The 18,574-nt window shown below is 50.9% G+C and overlaps 2 protein-coding genes across 2 annotated transcripts in view; one reads left to right on the top strand and one right to left on the bottom strand.

Annotated features, from left to right (window-relative positions):
* Positions 1 to 307: 307 nt before the first annotated feature.
* LOC132371088 (small ribosomal subunit protein uS3m-like) lies at positions 308 to 5,810 on the bottom strand. Its single transcript, XM_059936106.1, has 2 exons — positions 5,800 to 5,810; positions 308 to 1,045 (listed from the first exon to the last, which is right to left on the bottom strand). The coding sequence occupies exons 1-2, from the start codon at positions 5,808 to 5,810 to the stop codon at positions 502 to 504; spliced, it is 555 nt and encodes a 184-aa protein (XP_059792089.1). The 3' UTR covers positions 308 to 501.
* A 6,819-nt stretch (positions 5,811 to 12,629) lies between these two features.
* The window catches only part of ECE1 (endothelin converting enzyme 1), a 126,708-nt gene continuing 120,763 nt past the window's right edge, over positions 12,630 to 18,574 (top strand). The window contains exon 1 of the mRNA XM_059915446.1: positions 12,630 to 12,740. Within this exon, the coding sequence (XP_059771429.1) occupies positions 12,738 to 12,740 (3 nt within the window). The 5' untranslated portion in view covers positions 12,630 to 12,737. The remainder of the gene's footprint in view (positions 12,741 to 18,574) is intronic.

Here is an 18,574-nt window from a genome sequence, read left to right as displayed (position 1 = left end):
GCTACATTATTTCTGGGGGAATAAAAGTACATCTGAAATACAACAAACTGTTCACAGTAGCTTTCTCTGGGGTAGAATTACAAGTAAGCTTCACAGCTGATTTAATACATGTCCATATTGTTTTAATTTTGAAAAAATTAACATTGTTTTATAATCTCCAAAAATGGATCTTTCCATTTTAAGAGAAAACAAAGAACTTCAGGTAAAGTTCCTGACACAGTGATTGGCACAAGACACTCACTGAACCATAGCTATTACCTAAACCTCAGGAACTGGCAGCCTTCCTGGGAACCCTGGAGCATCCTCAAAGAAACCCTATTCTAGTTCTCTAGACAGACCAAGAAGCAAGACAACATGGAGAGTCTATTTATTCAACAGCCAACTTTGAAGACAAAGCCTCAGTAGTCTGAGGGGATGTATTTCCCCTGTTTCTACTTCAGTCCTTTTCCACAAGTTTCTGTCCTTTGCAGGCTACAGTTTGATGCAAACAGGCTGGTTGCCCTAGATATACTTATACACAACCTTTGAGGGCACAGTTTGGAGGTGCAGATGCACGGGACACTTGTAAAAGTGGGACAGCTGAGTCTCACTGTAGCCCACAAGGATGTAGAACTTATGTGCAGGTAGCTGCCTCAGGACCAGGGCACAGATCTCCACCTGATTAGCCCGGCGCTTTAGAACAAGCTGGTTGGCCAGGCAGCCTGGGAAGGTGCCCAGCATAAATTTACGAAAGAAAACATCTTCCACTGTTCTCTCTGCAGCGTGGTCCTCCCCAGCCAGGTTACCTGTGTGCAGCGACAGCCAGCCCTTGCGATGGGCGATGTGGTGCGGCACGTGCGCCTCCTCGTAGGTCACTGGCTTGTCCCCCTTGCCCACTCGGACTCGAGCCGCCCGGTTCTTGGCGCAGACCGCGGAGGTGTGCAGGGCGCGCCAGACGCACGGCAGCTCCCGGCTCCAGGACAGCACCAGCGGCCGGAGCTCCCGACAGCAGACGGGCGCTGCCAACTTGGCAAGTCCTAATATATTTTTAACAGCTATAGAAATTCTGCCAAAAATTTCTCAACATAATCAAGATAGGCATAATTAGTTTCTATTAAAATCTACTCTGTGAGGGAGTATCTTTGCAGCTATATTTTTGTGCATATCTTTAATTATTTCTGTAGGAGGAATGCATAAAGGTAGAACTTCTGGGTCAAAAGGGATATGTATTTTCAAGATCAACTTCCCTGAGAATTCTTTAACCAACTGCTCTTTCCATCAGCTCCCACCTCCTACAAGGGTACAAGGGCCTGTTTCCCCTAAATGTGGCCCACTCACACCCTTAAAGCTTTTGCCTCTGGAAATATTGTCCTTACACCTTCACCTCTCCTGCCGCTTCTCCTCTTCCCTCAGCCAAAATCTGGCCTGTGGACTTTCAAAGTCCTTAATAACTCTTGTATAACATTCATCACTCTCTCATTTCCTCCACAGCTATTTTGGTGTGTGATTTATCTTTGCTCCAGATATAAATATTTTAGTATCAGGAATTCTACTTTCTTCAATGTTATTCTTTCATAATTTATACACCTCCAAGTAACATATACAACATCTATAGTAAACTACACGTGCAGACTGTTTAAAAAATACATGGAGTTCTGGAAAATATTTGATTAAAATGTTCTAAGTTAGTGTAGTTACTGCATTTCCATTCCATTCCACCCAACTGACATTTGTTGAGAAAGCTCTCCGGAATAGGAGCTGTGCCAGGCCCCAGGGAACCAGAGGCAAACAGGCCCTGGTCCCTGTCCTCCAGGAGTTCACAGTCAATTAAATGTTGCCCTGAGCATCCTCTCATGCAAGGCAAAAAGGGAAACATGATGTATTATCTCCAACTCATGATTAAAGAATGAAGGCTGTTTCAGCTGTGAAAGACCCTTTACCCTGGTGTTAAAGTACAAGAAGGATTTTTCACATAAGTGCTGCTATATGGACCTATGTTTTGAACAATCTCTTTAGCAGTCTTTTAGAGACAACGCAGAGATGCTCCACTCCATGTGGATTTAATTCCTCCATCGTACGTCAGAGAGTCAAGGACGCACTATCAAGACATCATTCAGGGGCTTTCCTGGTGGTGCAGTGGTTAAGAATCCGCCTGCCAATGCAGGGGACACGGGTTCGAGCCCTGGTCCGGGAAGATCCCACATGCCGCAGAGCAACTAAGCCCGTGTGCCACAACTACTGAAGCCCGCGCGCCTAGAGCCTGTGCTCCACAACAAGAGAAGCCACCGCAATGAGAAGGCCGCGCACTGCAATGAAGAGTAGACCCGGCTCCCTGCAACTAGAGAAAGCCCGTGTGCAGCAGCGAAGACCCAACGCAGCCAAAAATAAATAAAGATTAAAAAAAAGAAAGAAAGACATCATTCAGTAAGGGTCCTTCTGGGGGTTGGGGTCGGGGTTCCACCAATGTAGCCTGGGTATAAAGTGGCTTAATGTCAACCCCAGAGGAGGACAGCCACCGGGTGATTAGCACAATGTTAGACGCCTAGTAGGGGTCTAACCACACGCCAGTTCAGCCAGCATTTGTTTACTCACTTATTTAACTGACTGCTTACTATGTGTCAGGCATTCAGGCTAAATCCTGGGGACATTTTGGTAGATAAAAGACATGTTGCCACCTCATACACTGCTGGTGGGAATGTAAAATGATATGGCCACTTTGGAAAAGAGTTTGACAGTCTCTGAGGAAGTTGAACATACACTGACCATAAAACCCAGCAATTCCATTCATAGGTATCCAGGTATTTACTCCAGCAAAATGAAAATGTGTGTCCACACAAAGACTTGTAGGCAAATGTTCATATCAGCATTATTCTATAGAGAAAACTGGAAGCAATCCAAAACTGAAAAGGCGAATGGATTAACAAACTGTAGCACAACCATGTTAGGGAATACTACTCAGCAAAGAAAGAAACAAACTTCCAATACTCGCAATACAGATGAAGCTCAGACTTCATGCTCAGTGAGAGAAGCCAGACACAGAAGGTCTCATATTATACTGATTCCATTTATGTGACATTCCCAGAAAAGGCAAAACTGGAGAGACAGAAAGCAGATCGGTGATTGCCTGGTGATGAGGGTAAAAGCAGGGATTAACGGCAAACAGGTCTGAGGGATCTTTTGGGGGTGATAAAAGTTCTAAAACTGGATTGTGGTGATGGTCATGCGATTCTGCGAATTTACTAAAAATCATGGAATTATACACTTAAAATGGGTGAGTTTTGTGGCATGTCTTGTAAAGAGACATGACAAAACAAAAAAGACACAGGCCCTACGTTTATGGGTTTTATCACCTAGTTAGGGAGAGAGCAATCAAGCACCTAAGTATAGAATAATAAAGTCTGTCAAATAGAAGAAAGGAAATACAGTGGGTGCAGTGACAGAGAATAAAAAGGGGAAGCTCCTTGGAGAGGTGGCCAGGGAAGGCCTATCTGAAGAGGTGTCATTTGGATGGAGACCTACAAGGAGGAGAGATGGGAAGGGCACTCCAGGAGAGGGAACGGCATGGTCAAAGTCAGGGTTGGAAGCCCATGAGCTATACTTTTTATGCATATTTTGTAGTGCTTCAAAGAGGTGCCCCGACCTGCTAACCACATGGCACATGAGTGATGGGACAGGTGTTTAAAACAAGGTCTGCTTGTGCCTGAAGTTGGCATCAGTCTTCCTGCCAGTTTGTTCCTGCAGCCGATGCGACTGCCCCAGTCACACACAAGCTGCCCAGCATGTCCACACTGGCCTGCCGCTGCCCAGGGCTTGGGGCACAGTGGGTAGTGGAGGTGCCTGGGCACATGCTAGGCAAGGAGACAGCCAAGGTATGTGTGACCTCATGCTGCCCCAGCACCTGCTTCCCAAACTGTGAGTCACGGGGCAGGGATGACTGCAGGGTCCCCCTTGACAGACTCCGCCCAGGCTCAGGCAGTCCAGAGGGCCAGCGGAGCTATAGGCTCCAAGTGGACCTGCCTGCCTGCACCTCCTCTCCATATCCAGACCTAATGCCCCTGAGGGCAGACCTGGATTCAAACTGACACAGTGGCACTTCTGAGCTGTGTGACCTTGGACTTCACTGAGCCTTGCTCTCCTCCTTTGCAGGATGAGGACGTTGGGGTATGGGAAAGAGCAGATCTGGGATTAGAACCCACGCCCGCTTGGTTCTGAAGCCCTGGTTTCTCCGCCATGCCAGATGGAATGGCTTCTTGCAACAGGCCTCACTGAGGGGCTAGTTGGGTGTTCTCAGCCCTGACCGTGCAATCAGATCACTGGGGAGTTTGATGAACTTTAGGATCCACCCTCAGGGATCAGGTTTAATTGACCTGAGGTGGGGCCCAGGTGCCAGTACATTTTAAAAGCTCTCCAGATAATTCAAATAAATAGGCTGCCAGGGTTGAGAATCACTGATCCAACCCCTTCATTTTCTTTCCTTTTTTAAACCCCTTCATTTTAGAGATGAGGTGACGGATGCCCAGAGATTCTGAGTGACTGGCCCCATCCCCAAGGTCCTCCAGCCATTGGCAGCTGAGCTGGAGTCCTTGAATTCTCCCCTATGTGTGAAAGAACTACAGTGAGGACATATAAAGCGTCAGTAAAGAACAGGAGCTTTGTAATCAGATAGAGGTGGGTTCAATTCCAAGTTGTCACTTACCTACACACTGTGTGACCTGGGGCAAGTCACTTCACCTCTCTGACCCTCAGGAACTTCATCTGTGAAAACAGGGGTTATGTGAAGGCTAAACCAAATAGTGTATGCAGAGAGGAGGTGCTCGTTAATCAGGTGGCATCCCCTAGAAGAGACCTTCAGTACAGTTCGATAGACACTTATTGAGCACCAGCTATAGGCTGGTGCCTGTTTCTGGGGCTACAGAGCTGGGATCAGACAGGGGAGACCGACAGAGGGAATACAGGAAACAGGCTGGGCTAGACAGAGTGGAGGGGCTACGTTAGCAGTAACATAGGCTGTGGGAGCACAGACGTGGGAGCCCTAATCAGACTTGAGATGGGGCAGAGGTGTAGGGTAATGGGGGTGTCTCCATCAAAGGCCTCTTTCCTAGTACCCTGGGTTTGGGGAAGTGAATGTTCATTGAAATAACTACTTTATGTTAAGTCTTTTGCTTTTGTCTACTCACCTAATCTTCAAAACACCCCTTCAGGATAGGTAACATCACTCGCATTTTAGAGATGAGCTTCAGAGAAGTACGGAACCTTGGCTAAGGTCCCTCAGCTGAGGTCAGAATCCACTCAAGGAGTCTGACTCCAGAGTGGAAGCTCATCCCATGGTCCCCAGCCCTAGTCATATGGGGTCTTTTGGGGGGTCTTAGTCCACCATCCTTGGTTCTGACTGGCTGGGCAGCCCCTGGGGAGTTGCCCCCTGAGTCAGTGGGGCTGAGCAGCTGGTCTGCTTCAAGAGCACCTGGCTCGATGCTTTTCTCCTACCTTCACCTGCACCCCCAGCCCAAAGTCAAAGACACCCAGGAGTGGGAAACAGCAGCTCCCTGGGAAAGCTCCTGAGAACACAAATATTCAGCCCTTAGGATACAGGCCCTGAGTGGCAAGGCCTGGCCTGGCTCTACCACTCCCAGCCCCAGCTCACCCACTGTCCTCACTGCTCTAAGCACTCCAGCCACTGGAGTCTTCTTCCTGCCCTCCTGAGCCCTTCCCACTTCCGGGTCTTTGCACAGGTCGCTCCCACTGCCTGAGCCCTCTTCCCTTCTCTCTGGGTGTGTGACTCCATCCTTCACACTCAGCTACTCCCTCTCTAGTGCCCCTGACCTCCCCGCCATGTGGAATATCTCCAGCACCAAGCACCTATTCCCCAAGTGACCAGTCATATTTGCTAAGATGGTCTTGACGTCCTCTCCCTCCTGCCTGATCCAGCTTCCCCCATCTTGGCCCTGTCCAGTCCTATGCCCTATCCCTTTTCTCTAGGACCTGACTCTCTCCAGTTGTCAACCAACAAATTCACATTACAGAATGTTTTTGTTTATGATCAAAATCTCCTCCATTTACAAAAATTCAGTGGAGCCGCTGCTCGGTGGTAAAGCAAACATTATAAAACATGGATTTAAAAGAGAGATTGAAAGCCACTAGAAAGAGATAGAGAGAAATCTATCAGGCTTCTGTACCAAATTAGTAACTGAGGTTCAATATACAACTTACCTAAGAGCTTCCTAGCAGCCAAAGCAAAAGGGGAAATATACTGGGTTAGAGTAGTCTGGTTCTGGGGTGACTTGGTCCCTTGAAAAAACACATCCTTACTCCCCCCACTGAGAGGGGCTGTATATAGAAGAGCTGCTATTGGCAGGGAAGGCCTTTGAGCCTATGTCCCTCAAATGCTCTTTCAAAGCTCAGGCTGCACTGTTCTTACCTCCTTGGTCCCTGGTCTAGCCTCTCCCATCTTTTCCCACCCATCAATCTCTGCCCTTTCTCTCCTAGCTTGTTTCTTTCCCCTCGCTCCTCCTGTTACTTGGAGGGAGTGGTTTTCCATTCTCTCTGCACTCCTGTCCCTGCTGGCAGTCTCCGTGCTTGTCCCAGCTAATTCTCAGGCATTTCATCTGCTTCACTGCTCCAGCCTGGCCTACTTTCCCTGGCTCTGGGCTCCGCAAAAGTAGTGGGTTTCCCATCAGCAGAGGTGTTCAGACTTGGGCCATGTGACCTCTATGGGGGAAGCAGCAGAGGAGATTTATAAATGGAAAGAGGGACTAGAATAGATGACTTTTCACATCTCTTTCAGGTCCAGCCCTCAGGGTCTGTGACTCTGTGCCTGGGTGACCGAGATGTAGCCCAGATCCCCACCCCAGCTCCGGCTCCTGTATGGTCCTTCAGAGAAAACACAGTTGAGTTCAAATCCCATGACACAACTTAAAAGCTGCCTTACTCTAGATTAGTGATCATGTCCCACTCAGCTTCAGGTTCTTAAAGTAGAAAACTAGGGTAATACTGACCGCAGGGAATCGTGGGGTCAAGGACAGTGCATGCCTAACTTTTATTTATGTATATTCCTGCCCGATCACAAGCAGAAAGGGGTTTGAAGCTCCTTAACAGATAAACACACAAATAACAACAACAAAAACTAAGCAACTACATACTAGACGATTAAAATAATGGAAAAATTATCTCTAAGGCAATTATACTTCAATAAAGATGTTTAAAAAATTTAAAAAAAAAATTATCTCGTCCCAGCTCCCCCACTTGCTGGCTGTGTGACCTTAGGCAAGTTGTTTCACCTCTCTGAGCCTCAGCTTCCTCATTTGTAAAATGAGATAATAGTAGTACCTGCCCCCACTGGGGTATTATAGAATTAAATAAAGTAATATGGAAGAATATTTAGCACAATGCCTGGCATATAGTAAATAGTCAATACATTTTAGCAATTATTAATATTATGTAATCTCATTTTTTTGTTTATAAAAAAGTAACCTGGGTAAAGCTGAGCCACTTTGAAGCCAGTCTCAAATCACTATTGAATTAGAAAGAAACACCAGTTCCTCCCCCCACCCCAGCAACAAAAAATTGAAAGGCAATTTAAAGGGCTTTTTTTCTTTTTTTTTTAAATTTATTTTTGGCTGCGTTGGGTCTTTGATGCTGCGCGCAGGCTTTCTCTAGTTGCGGCAAGCAGGGGCTACTTTTCATTGTGGTGTGCGGGCTTCTCATTGCGGTGGCTTCTCTTGTTGCGGAGCATGGGCTCTAGGCGAGCAGGCTTCAGTAGTTGTGGCACATGGGCTCAGTAGTTGTGGCACACAGGCTCAGTAGTTGTGGTGCACGGGCTCAGTAGTTGTGGCGCACGGGCTTAGTTGCTCTGTGGCATGTGGGGTCTTCCCAGCCCAGGGCTCGAACCTGTGTCCCCTGCATTGGCAGGTGGATTCTTAACCACTGCGCCACCAGGGAAGTCCAAAAGGCAATTTAAATATTTATTCAATTCTTTTGAAAATGTTAAAGGTGATTTTATTCATAATCTCAAAAAAACTTCTTAACATTCCTTTTCCTCTTTCTGTTTCTTTTTCTCGTCTTCCCTCCCACCCTCTGCAGACAGCCTCCAAATCTGTATCCTGAGTCCCTCAAATGCTCTCTCAAAGCTCAGGCTGCACTGTTCTTACCTCCTTGCCCCCTGCTCCAGCCTCTCCCATCTTTTCCCACGAGCAACCTCTACCCTTTCTCTCTTAGCTTGTTTCCTTCCCTTCCCTCCTCCTGTTACTCAGATCCACAGAATAAAACCAGGCTGAAGCTACCTGAACTACAGAGTTTTCTTCCTCAAAGGCAGGGAGGAAAGGAGGCTATGAACAGGTGAATAATGTCATGTTCTTCCTCTCACAAAACAGACATACATCTGTTAATACAGCTAAATGCAGAATCTCATCAAGGAGTTAACAGTGGTTGATATTTGAGGAGTAGGATTATGGGGGACTTTTTCCCTATTGTATTCATTTCCATATTGTTTACATTATTTTACAGTGAGCACATATTAATTTCACTTGAAATCAGGGAAAAGGGGGAAAACAGCAGAAAGAGTAAAGCAAAAGCAGGGATAATGTGAGTATCCAAAATATATTCCACTGGTCCTGTATTTAAATCATGCAAAGTGCCAACTACGGGATCCAGCACACACTTGATAAATAGCAGCTATTGTTAGTCAAGACCTAATGGACCTCCAGTCCCTCATGGAAACTCAAACTGCCCAATTGAATCAGAGTAGCTGGTGGCCCAAGGAGAAAGGGGTCAGGCTGGGACATGTCGGTCCCCAGCCCCACCCCAGGCAAACTCTCTGCAGGGTTGTATCAGTCAAGAAATAGTCTGATTGGGTCTGACAAGCTCTGCCTGCTCCTCCCGGACCAGCCTCCTAACGGGCTCTTTCTGATGCTTTCCTGACTATATCCTCCTAGGCTGGTGGGTGGATGTGTGTGATGGGGGAGTCTGTTCCTGGCGAGTCTGGTGATGCCCCCAGGAGCTCTAGACTATAGCTTCAGTTCAGTTATGGAAGACAAAACAAAATAAAAAATTAAATAATTCTCATAATGAGTCTCATCCTGTCTGCAGGCCTGTGGGCTGTCCAATTTTTCCAGACTCTATCTGACTTGGTACATGGCATCAGCAACCCCCCACTCCCCCAAAAACTCAGTCAACCACTAAGGATTCTTTGGGTACCTACTGTATGCTAGACATTACCGAATGTCTATTCTGTACAAGATGATGACAGAGGCAAAGCAGAGGAAGAAGAATACCAATAATAACTGTTGCCATTTATTGAAGGCCTATGAAATGTAAGCCTCTCCACAAATTCGGGAGGATTCTTCTTGGACCTTGGTGAGTCCTGAGGCTGGGATGGCTAGAAATCACACCTAGACTCAAATGCCAGGTGCCTCTGAGGCCCTCACTCTCCATGGCCTGGACAGTCAGAACCCTTGGCCACAGTGATTGGCCAAGGAATGGATATATGTCTCAATAAGAGCCAATGAGACTTGGTTTGAGGAATGTTGTTGGAACTGTTGAGGAAAGAGTCCCTGTTTCTGTTGCAGCTGCTGAGAGACTAGGATGCCTGGCTGGTGCTGCTGGCAGCCACCCTGTGATCATGAGGAGAGAGCCTGCCAGAGAACGAGGCCAGCAGAGAGGGAAACAGTCTTGAGAGACCAAGAGAATGACACCACCAATCCTGACATCATCTGAGCTCCTCAAGCAGCCATGACTAAAGCTAGCTCTACCCCTGTACTTTTCAGTTTAAGGGAGTTCTTCTGCCATTTTGAGCCCTGATGCTCTGACTGCTGTGCCCAGAAACCTGAGTATTTGGAAGAAGCACCCTCACCATCCAGTCTATAGGAGCCTGACAAGGGAAACATGTTTCCTGCCACACGACCACCCAGGTTTCTGTCAGAGAGCCCAGCAAGCCCACAAATGTCAACAGAAGCAGCATGATGCCAGCAAAGGACCAAATCCTCTTAGACTGGCTGTGCCACCTTGGGGAAGTCACTTTCCCTCTCTGAACATTAATTTTCCTCACCTGTAACATGGGGCTGGGGTGGGAATCATAGCATCTATAGAATAGAATTGTTCCTAGAAGGCTGTTTGGTGGAGGTGAGTTCTGAGGATCCTCAGGGAGCTGGGGGTTAGGGTCAGAGTTAGCAGCAAACCTTCTCACTGTTCTCCCCTGAGCAGCATAAGACCAGGGCCTGTCTCTCCTAGGCAGCCTGGTGGAATGGAATAGACTCAGCCATAGCACTAGGAGTCCTTCATTCTAGTCCTGGTTCTGCTGCCAGCCAGGGAGTGGCTCTGGGCAAGCCCCTCCCCTGCCAATGTGCCCCCTTCAGAGGTGAGAAAGCCACGCCCTTTCTCCTCTTTTCTTCATAGAGTCAGGATCACACCATGTTCACTGTTGTATCCCCAATACTCAGACCAGTTCCTGCCTCGTTGATAGAGCTTTCCAGAATGCCCATCGTGTGAGTGAATAAAATGTGGTCAGGATGCCTGACCTTTCTTTTCTTTTTTTTGGAACATGTTGTTGTAGTATAACATATACAGAAAAAAATGCACAGATCCTAAGGCGTCTTCACAAACTGAGCACAGCCCTGTCCCCAGTCCTTCCATCTCCAAACCACCTTACCAGCAGCCGGAAGTCCCCCTGTTGCCCCCTTTCCAGTCATTCCCTCCCCAAAGGCAACACTGGCCAGACTTCTGACAGCATCGAAGTGCTTTGAACTTCATATAAATGGAGCAACGCTTAACATTTTCCAGTGGTTCATAGCTTACAGAGGGCCCATGTGTACATTAACTCATTAAATCTTCCCAACAGTACTGGGGGGTATGCAGGAATTACAAATCCTATTTTACAGAGGAGAAAACTGAAGCTCAGAGAGGAGAAGGGAATCCCCCAGAATCACACTGTTGGCAAGTGGAAAACCAGGATAACTGGTTCCATTTTCATGTCTCCCTGGATTTCAGAATGTCCCTCCAGGCATCAGGAATGGTCACGAATCTGAAACCAGGAATGGTCAGGAATCTGAAACCAGCCCAGGCCTGGGCAGCTGATGGTATAAGTTACCAGTCCTCCAGGATGGAAAGAGGGTCTGGGCATCCAGGTCCAGAGAAGTTCTGGTCACCTTTTGGGCAGGGCCCACCCCTCCTTTCTAGTCTGTGGCACTCAACAAACTTTGTGAATGCTGACAAGTGGCCTCCTCCCTGTCTCCTTCCCTCCACACTGGAGAATGCAGAGGGCTGTTGAATGGAAACAGGGAGAGTTATTTCCACAGCTCCCTCCCTGCCCTCCAGGTGGCCACACACACTGCCCAGGAGCAGATGGTCCCTTTGTAACCTTGCACTGTGTGCCCAGACCCCTCCTCTGCATGCTCAGTCACTGTGGGCCAGCTCCTGACCAGGGGTGGCTGCCAGCTGCTCTTACTCCTCCTCCTGGCAGTAGATGCCCTGTCTTCCAGAATCCACCTCTGTCACCTGCGACTGGTAGGCAAGATTCCCCAGGTCTTTCCTTCTGGCCTCATGAACTCCTATACATCCTTCAAAGCCCAAACACCATCTCCTCTGGAATGTCTTTGTCTCTCCTAAACATCCACTTATCATGGTTCCTGCATATTAGTTTCTCTTTCTCAACACAACATAGAGATAATCACAAAGTCACATAAACAAAACACACACTTTCACCTCACCCACAATCTTTCTCTCTCTCTTTTTTTTGCAAACTGGGCTACACACACAGTTGTACCAAATAACAGCCTTGCCCCTCTCATGTGCACATGCTACACCGCAAAACCAGAGGGGTTTGGGCTCTACTTGTTTACAGCAGGGACACAAAGTCTCTTTCTACCACACCAACGTGCATGCAAAACAGGCCCCAAAAGCACAGATCACACATTCATACAAATACACAGACACACACCTCTTTCACTCAGGCAGTTGCACAACCACATGTAGAGACAGTTTCTCCTCTGACATACAAACGTAGAGGCATGGAGAAACATCCATCCTTCTCTCTGCTTCCCTTCTACCTTCTCCTCTCAACCCTCTCTCACTCTTACACACACACACACACACACACACACACACACACACACGGAAGCAGGCAGTAACAAACTCCCAAAATAGTCTCTGCCTTTCCGTCACACATAAACACACAGGCACGCGAGATCCATCCCCCGCTCCGCTTTTTCTGTCTCCTCCTCCCCTCTTACACACACACACACACACACACAGCCCACATAAACACACACACGCAGCTGCAGCGCGCTGGGTCACACTCCTTGCTGGCGCCAGGCAGGAGACAAAGGTCGCCGAGGCTCCCGGCGCCGCACACCTGACACAGCTGAGCCGCTCCCCGGGCTCCGCCAGCCCCGAGCCGGTCTCGGCGAGGTCTGGACCCCGCACCCTGAAGCCGGAGACCCAGCCCGTTGCTGCCCTCGGGGGTCCGCACGCCGCCCCGGCCCCGGCCCCGGCCCCGGCCCCGGCCCCAGTCCCAGCGCGCAGAGGGTTAAGGCGCGGGCGCGGGCGGGGGAGGCGGTCCCCGGGCGTGATTGGCTGCGCTGCCCGGGCCCCCCGCCCCGCCATTGGCCCCTCGGCGGGCCCGCCTCCTGGGACTCCGCGCCTGTGCCGCGCTCAGCCTCGGGGCCCCAGCGCGCCGCCGCGGCACGCAGCCGCGGCGTCCGAGGAGCGCGGCCGGGAACCGGGAGTGGGGCCCGGGGGGCAGCGCGGGGCCGGAGCGAAGCGCGCGAGCTATGGTGAGTGTTGCGCCCGGCCCGCCTCGACGGTCCCCCGCGGCGGCGCCGGAGTGGGACTCGGGGCTCGCCCGGCTCGCGGGGGCTGGGCTCAGGCAGCAGCCCTGGGAGGGCGTGGAGTCGAGGGGCGCGCGGGCAGGGCTTGGCTCGCCTGGCGGCGCCGCGCTCTGTCCCGTCGGGGGCGGCCGCGCCGAGCTTGGTTCTGGGCGGCTGGACCTGGCCGGGTTTGGAGGGCTTGGGGTGGCCGATTCGGTTCGGGATCCCTTGGTGCGGTTCTGGGCTGGGGCGTCCGGAAATCCCTGGACCCGGCTGGGCTTGGAGACCCTCGGCTGGTTCCGTAAGGGGGTCGGGGGCAATCTGAAGAGGCTGGATTCGGTAGGACCTGAGTGTCCCGGGCCTCTGAGGTGGTTCCAGGTCTCGGCTTGGGGCATCGTGGGTGGCAGCGCCAAGCGCATTCGTAAGGCTAGGTCGGGCACCCTGGGACTGTGGATCCAGTATTCCCCTAGGGAGTTGAGAGTGGAGGCTGGGCAGCCAGGTTGACGGCTGTCAGAGTCCAGGGGCCACTTGGGGACCCTAGGCCCAGCGATCTGGTCTCCCCAGCATCTCCCAGTAATGGGTCTTCAGAGGAGGGGCTTGCTGAGACCAAGCACTGACTTGGATGGGCAGTGGCACCGGGGAGAAGGGAGCTGGGCATGGGGATTTCAGGGGGGTTTCTGAAGCCTCAGGAGAGAAACCCATTTGGCTGGGCCGGAGCTGTTGAGGTTGTGTTAGAGAGGAGGGTTGTCTCTGGAAGGAAAGCTAAGACCTTTTAATATCTTTCTGGGGCCCAGTGATCACCTCTCCATCTTGGGGGCCAAGGCCACCTATTTCTCTGTGGCTTCTTTCCCCAAGGACAGGCCCCTCTGATTCTCTCTCTAGTCCAGTTCTGTACCCTGCGGAGTGGATACAAGTCACCACGTAGGGCCTGAGGAGGGCACGTGCCAGTGATGGTGGCTGCCAGTCCCGGGGATGCAGCCACCTCCACTTCTCCGTGGCAATGCTGCCAAGCCTGTGGGGGCCCGGGTGGGGGCAGGATGGGATCCCCTGTAGACTGACGAGTCCCCCCAGGGGCTCCCCAGGTCCAGCCCCTGCTCTGCCCAGGGCTGGAGTGCCCTTACAACATCCCTTTCCTCTTCCCTCCAAGCCAGTCCCCTCCTTTCTCGCTCCACGAGTGTCCGCCTCCTCTGCACCACCTGCCTCTCCGGAGTCAGTAGTAATGCAGGTATGGCTTGACTCCACGCCCAAAGGAGACCATCTTGGATCCAGCCCACCTCGTGGATCAGGAACCTGCCCCTGGATTGCTCTGCTTGAACACTTTCAGTGGTAGGGCGCTCACTCCCCACGGACCGGCACTTGATTTAAGGTCTCAGTATACGGGAAATAAAAAGGGTGTCTTTGAGGTCATATCATCCACTTTGCCTCCAAGCCCACCCTGACCTAAGTTACTCAGAAAGAGAACTGTTTTCTCCTTAAAAATCAGTAAAGAAAGAGAGGTCACCTTGCATTGGTGACACTTTTCAGAGCCTTACAACCTAAGAAGCCTCCCAGCCTGTCAGAGAGACCCCTGGCTTTGGCATCAAACAGATTTGGGTTTGAATTCTGGTTCCTCTACTTCCCCAGAGGGACAAATTACGTCATCACCTCCCAGTATCAGTTTCCTCGTCTGTGAAACGAGATGATGGGTCTTATCTCACAGGGATGGTGTACAGATTCAGTGAGATAACCCAGTGAGAGTGCTTTGCTCGAATACAGCTAACTTTCCTTTCTTGTACAACCTTAAGCTCAAGGTGGGAAGTTCTGCCTGACATCTAACCTATTTGCTAAGTCTGGAAGAAGGATTAAAATTTATCATGTTGTGGGGAGAAGAAGGGAAGAGTGATACTTAGAGAATGGGTCATTGGCTCATCTTTTAACAAAGATTTATTGAACACTTACTATATGCCAAGCCCTGTCTAGGGAGGGAAAAATAGTCATAAACACTGTGTCAGGAGAGCTTCCACCAGTTCATAAATGTCCACGCAATCCTCAGGCTAGGTGGCATATCTTTAGGAGAGGTAGAGAGATCCTGCCAGGCGAGGGCTCCCTTCTGTATGGAGAGGTGAGAGAAAGCTTCACCGAGCAGGTGGCATCTGAGTTGGAAAGAACATCCCAGGTAGGGGAACCTGTGTGAGCAGAGGACCAGAGGTGTGGGAGTACGGGAGAGGCCTGAATGGGGCTTGCCTGACACCTGGGCATCAGAGAGGCAGGAGAGAGGAGAGAGAGCGGGCATGGGATGTTGATGGGGCTGGATGGCTGGAGGCTTAGGCAGACCGAGGAGCCGGAGCTCCACTGTGGATTGTTGGTCCACTGCATGTGGGTGCAGAGGAGGCTGATGTCAGGCCTCCTTGGCCCCCATCATTTTGGTTTCCCCTAAGCACTAGTCCCTGTGCTCATTCCTGAGGTGGGGGTGATTCAGGGCCGCTAGAGTGTTTATTCCTTGGATCTCCTGCTCCATGGGTTTTAAACAATTCAGCGTTCCCTCCATCGTTGCCAAGTTTCCCCTGGCCCCTGGGTTCCTAGTGGGGCTCCTTTGGAGAGTGTGTGGGCTGTTTCCTGTTGTCCTGGCTCAATCTCCCTGATGGTTCCAAGCTCCCCACCCAGGTCTCTAACCCCTTGGCAGGGAGTCAGCGCTGTTCTCAAAGACCTCAAGTAGACCCCCCCAGTGCAGGCTTGACACGAGGGTTCTCAGGAGGCTTTTTGTGTCTCCTGTCTCTGGCTGTCTGCATACTGCCCCGCAGCAGGCACAGAGGGGTGAAGGAGATTGCCCAGGGTCACACAGCAAGATAGTACCAGAGCGGGCACAGACCTCCCAGATGTTTGGAGGGTTACCAGACGGACAGGTTGGGGGAAGGAGGCCCAACCCGGCATTGCCAGTCCACTCTTGTGGCGCCTTGAGAATGTTCCTTTACATTCCAAACTAGGGGCTGAGCTCAAAGCCACAGCTAAGGGTTGGGAATCATCTTTACTGTAAGTGGCTGAGTTGAGGACAGGTCCAGCTCCTAGGTTTGAATACTGGATATACCACCAACTTGCTGCGTGACTTTGGATCAGTTATTCCCTCTTTCTACACCTCCTTTCCTACCAAGTGGGGCAGATCTGCTCCTTCTGTAAGATACAATGTAGAAATGCTTCATTACCTATTAAGCACTTGAGGGAAAAAGTATTATTAATTAAAGGTGGGAGGCCAGCCATGTCCCCCCTGAACCAGTCTGTAGGGGGTTCCCGGAACACAGAAGTACCTTTCCCCGTGTGGCCAGAGCCTGTGCCGATAACTGGATTATTGCTAACATTTTGGTAAATAAGCATGTTGTTAACTTTTGTTAAAGAATAAATACATTGTTTCTCACACAGAATTGGAGAGACTAGGAGAGGAGCTGGATTTGAGAAGTAAGAGGGCTACAGGGTGGGTTCAGCAGAAAGTTTCAGGCATCAGCCAAGACATAAGCAGTTTGGCTAAAGTCCACACTTTAATGACAGTGAGGGAGGAACCATCAGCAAATGCTTACGACTTTTCGTTCCCCTCAATTTTTTCTTTTTGGTTGACTAGGTAAGCACCTCGCCCCCGTCAAAGTGCTGCATTCATTCATTCATTCATTCACCAAACAAGTATGCGTGGCATAATGCCAGGAGCTGGGGCTGTGGGTGGTGTGAACGAGACGGATAGGTCTGTCTTCCACAGTCTGGTGGACAGGCAGATATGGAGCAGGAAATTACAAGTGTGATTCCTGTTACCAAGGAGACTCGCAGGGTGCTGAGGAGCAGATAGGGCAACCTGGCCTGGGGATCAGCAAAGGCTCCCTGAGGATGTGGCATTAAGGTTGTAGCCTAAAGAATGAACATTCTAGGCAGAGGGAGCAGTAAGTGGGAGATGGGACAAAACATGGTGCACTCGGGAGTTAATTCATTTGCAGTCTGGGAGGTGGCCCGGGGCAGGCACACGCAGGGAGGGCCAGGTTAAGAATTCGGGGCTCGATCCTAAGGGCAGTGAGAGGAGTGATGTGGTCAGGTCTGCATTTTGAGATGATCGTACGGGCTGCTTTCTGGAGAATGGGTAGGAGGGGTGAGGCTGGAGGCTGGGAGACCAGTTAGGAGGCTGCCAGAGTGGCCCTAGGAGAGATGACAGTAGTCTGGACACCAGTCACTGCCCCATCCACCCCACACCACATCCCCATCATGCTGCCCAGAATGGGCAGTGAGGAGAGGAGGGAGCTGTGGCCACAGAGGTCCCACAGAGCCCCCAGCCCTGTGGACATTGACCTTCCTCTTCTCATGCTTTCATGCAGATAACTAGTGGGGCTCCTGGCCTCCAAGAACTTTGACCTAAAAGAGAGAAAGGCGAAGCTTCTGAATGGCTCTGAAACAAGGTAGAAAACGGGGATGCACCTCCAGAGTCACCCTGGCCATGGAGGTGTATCAGGGAAGTCTTGCCAGAGGAGGCGGCATCTGAGCTGCTTCATATGGCAAAAGTTAGTGTAATGGAATGCTTCCTAGGAGCCAAGCTTTGGAGACATGACAACAAGGAGATACTCTCCTGTCCTTAAAGAGTTATAGTCTGGGGGGCAAAGTTTAATGAGCAAGCAACGCTGACTGAACCCCACTGCCAGTGAGAGGTGCTGGGGGTCTAGGCCCTGAGGGTTCTGCCCTTTCCCCAGCGGCCCTGAGGATGGGGTGCCTGGGCTATCCACTGGCCTGTCTCAGCTCGCTTACAAGCCTCAGAATGGCTCCCTCCTCCCCACAGGGCTCCTGGCGAGGTGGGCGGGGTGGGGGGGCGGTTTACTGACGGGGAGATGGAAACAGAAGAACAAGTTTCTGGAGAACATTTAGGAAATTAGCTGAGGGAGGACCCAATGTCAGGGCGCAGAGATAGGGAGGTGGGCCTGGCTGCTAGATCTTCTTAAAACCTCGAATGCTTGTGTTAAAAGGGGATTTGTAACCGTCTAATTCAACGTCCCCATTTTACAGGAGGGAAGACTGAGGGATACAGTGAGCCTCTACCATGTGCCTGGCACTTAAATGTAACCGTTTTGACTGTCACACCAACCACAGGAAGTAGGTTTATCCCCATTACAGAGCTGTGAAAGCTGGTGCCCAACGGCCACTTAGGGAATTAGGAGCTGGAACTGGGCAGCGGCCTCCTGATTCCTCAAGATTCTGGCGTTAGTCCCAAACTACCACTCAATTTAGCAGAAACTTCCTTCCTGGGAAAGCCCCCTGAGGACAGGGATGGGACTCCTGGGCAGTGGCCAGGGGCATTGGGAGCTGATTGGGGCTGGACACTGGCCAGGCTGAAATACTGATTATCTTTCACCTTTGCACAGCACTTGACAGTTAATGAAGTCCTTTCCTCCCCACTCACCAACTGTCCTTGAGTCCCACTGCCAGTCAGTGGCAGAGCTAGGACATAAACCCAGGCCTGTGCTTCCCAGCCCAGACCCCCATCTCCCCAGCTCCCGGCATTGCCCCAGGGGCCCCGGCCCACGTCTCCAGTGGCCCCTGACTGGAGCTGTCCCAAGCTTCCTGACCACATGCCCCCGTGAGTGTGAGCCTGACACATAAGCCTCGCCTTCCCTGGGCTCCTCCCCACAAGCTCCTTTGCCTCCTTGGCTGTAGGCAGCAGCGGGGCGGGTGGCAGCCAGGAGGAGTAGGGTTACAAGTGTAAACACTGTCATGTCAATATTTACCTCTGCCTGGAACCAGAGCCTCCCCTCCCACACGCTGCCCCTCCAGGTGCACGTGGCCTGCTCCAGGCCGCTCTGGTC

This window comes from Balaenoptera ricei, chromosome 1 (assembly GCF_028023285.1).
Source record: "Balaenoptera ricei isolate mBalRic1 chromosome 1, mBalRic1.hap2, whole genome shotgun sequence".
NCBI classification, from domain to species: Eukaryota; Metazoa; Chordata; class Mammalia; order Artiodactyla; family Balaenopteridae; genus Balaenoptera; species Balaenoptera ricei.
This window is presented reverse-complemented; position numbering and strand designations above follow the sequence as displayed.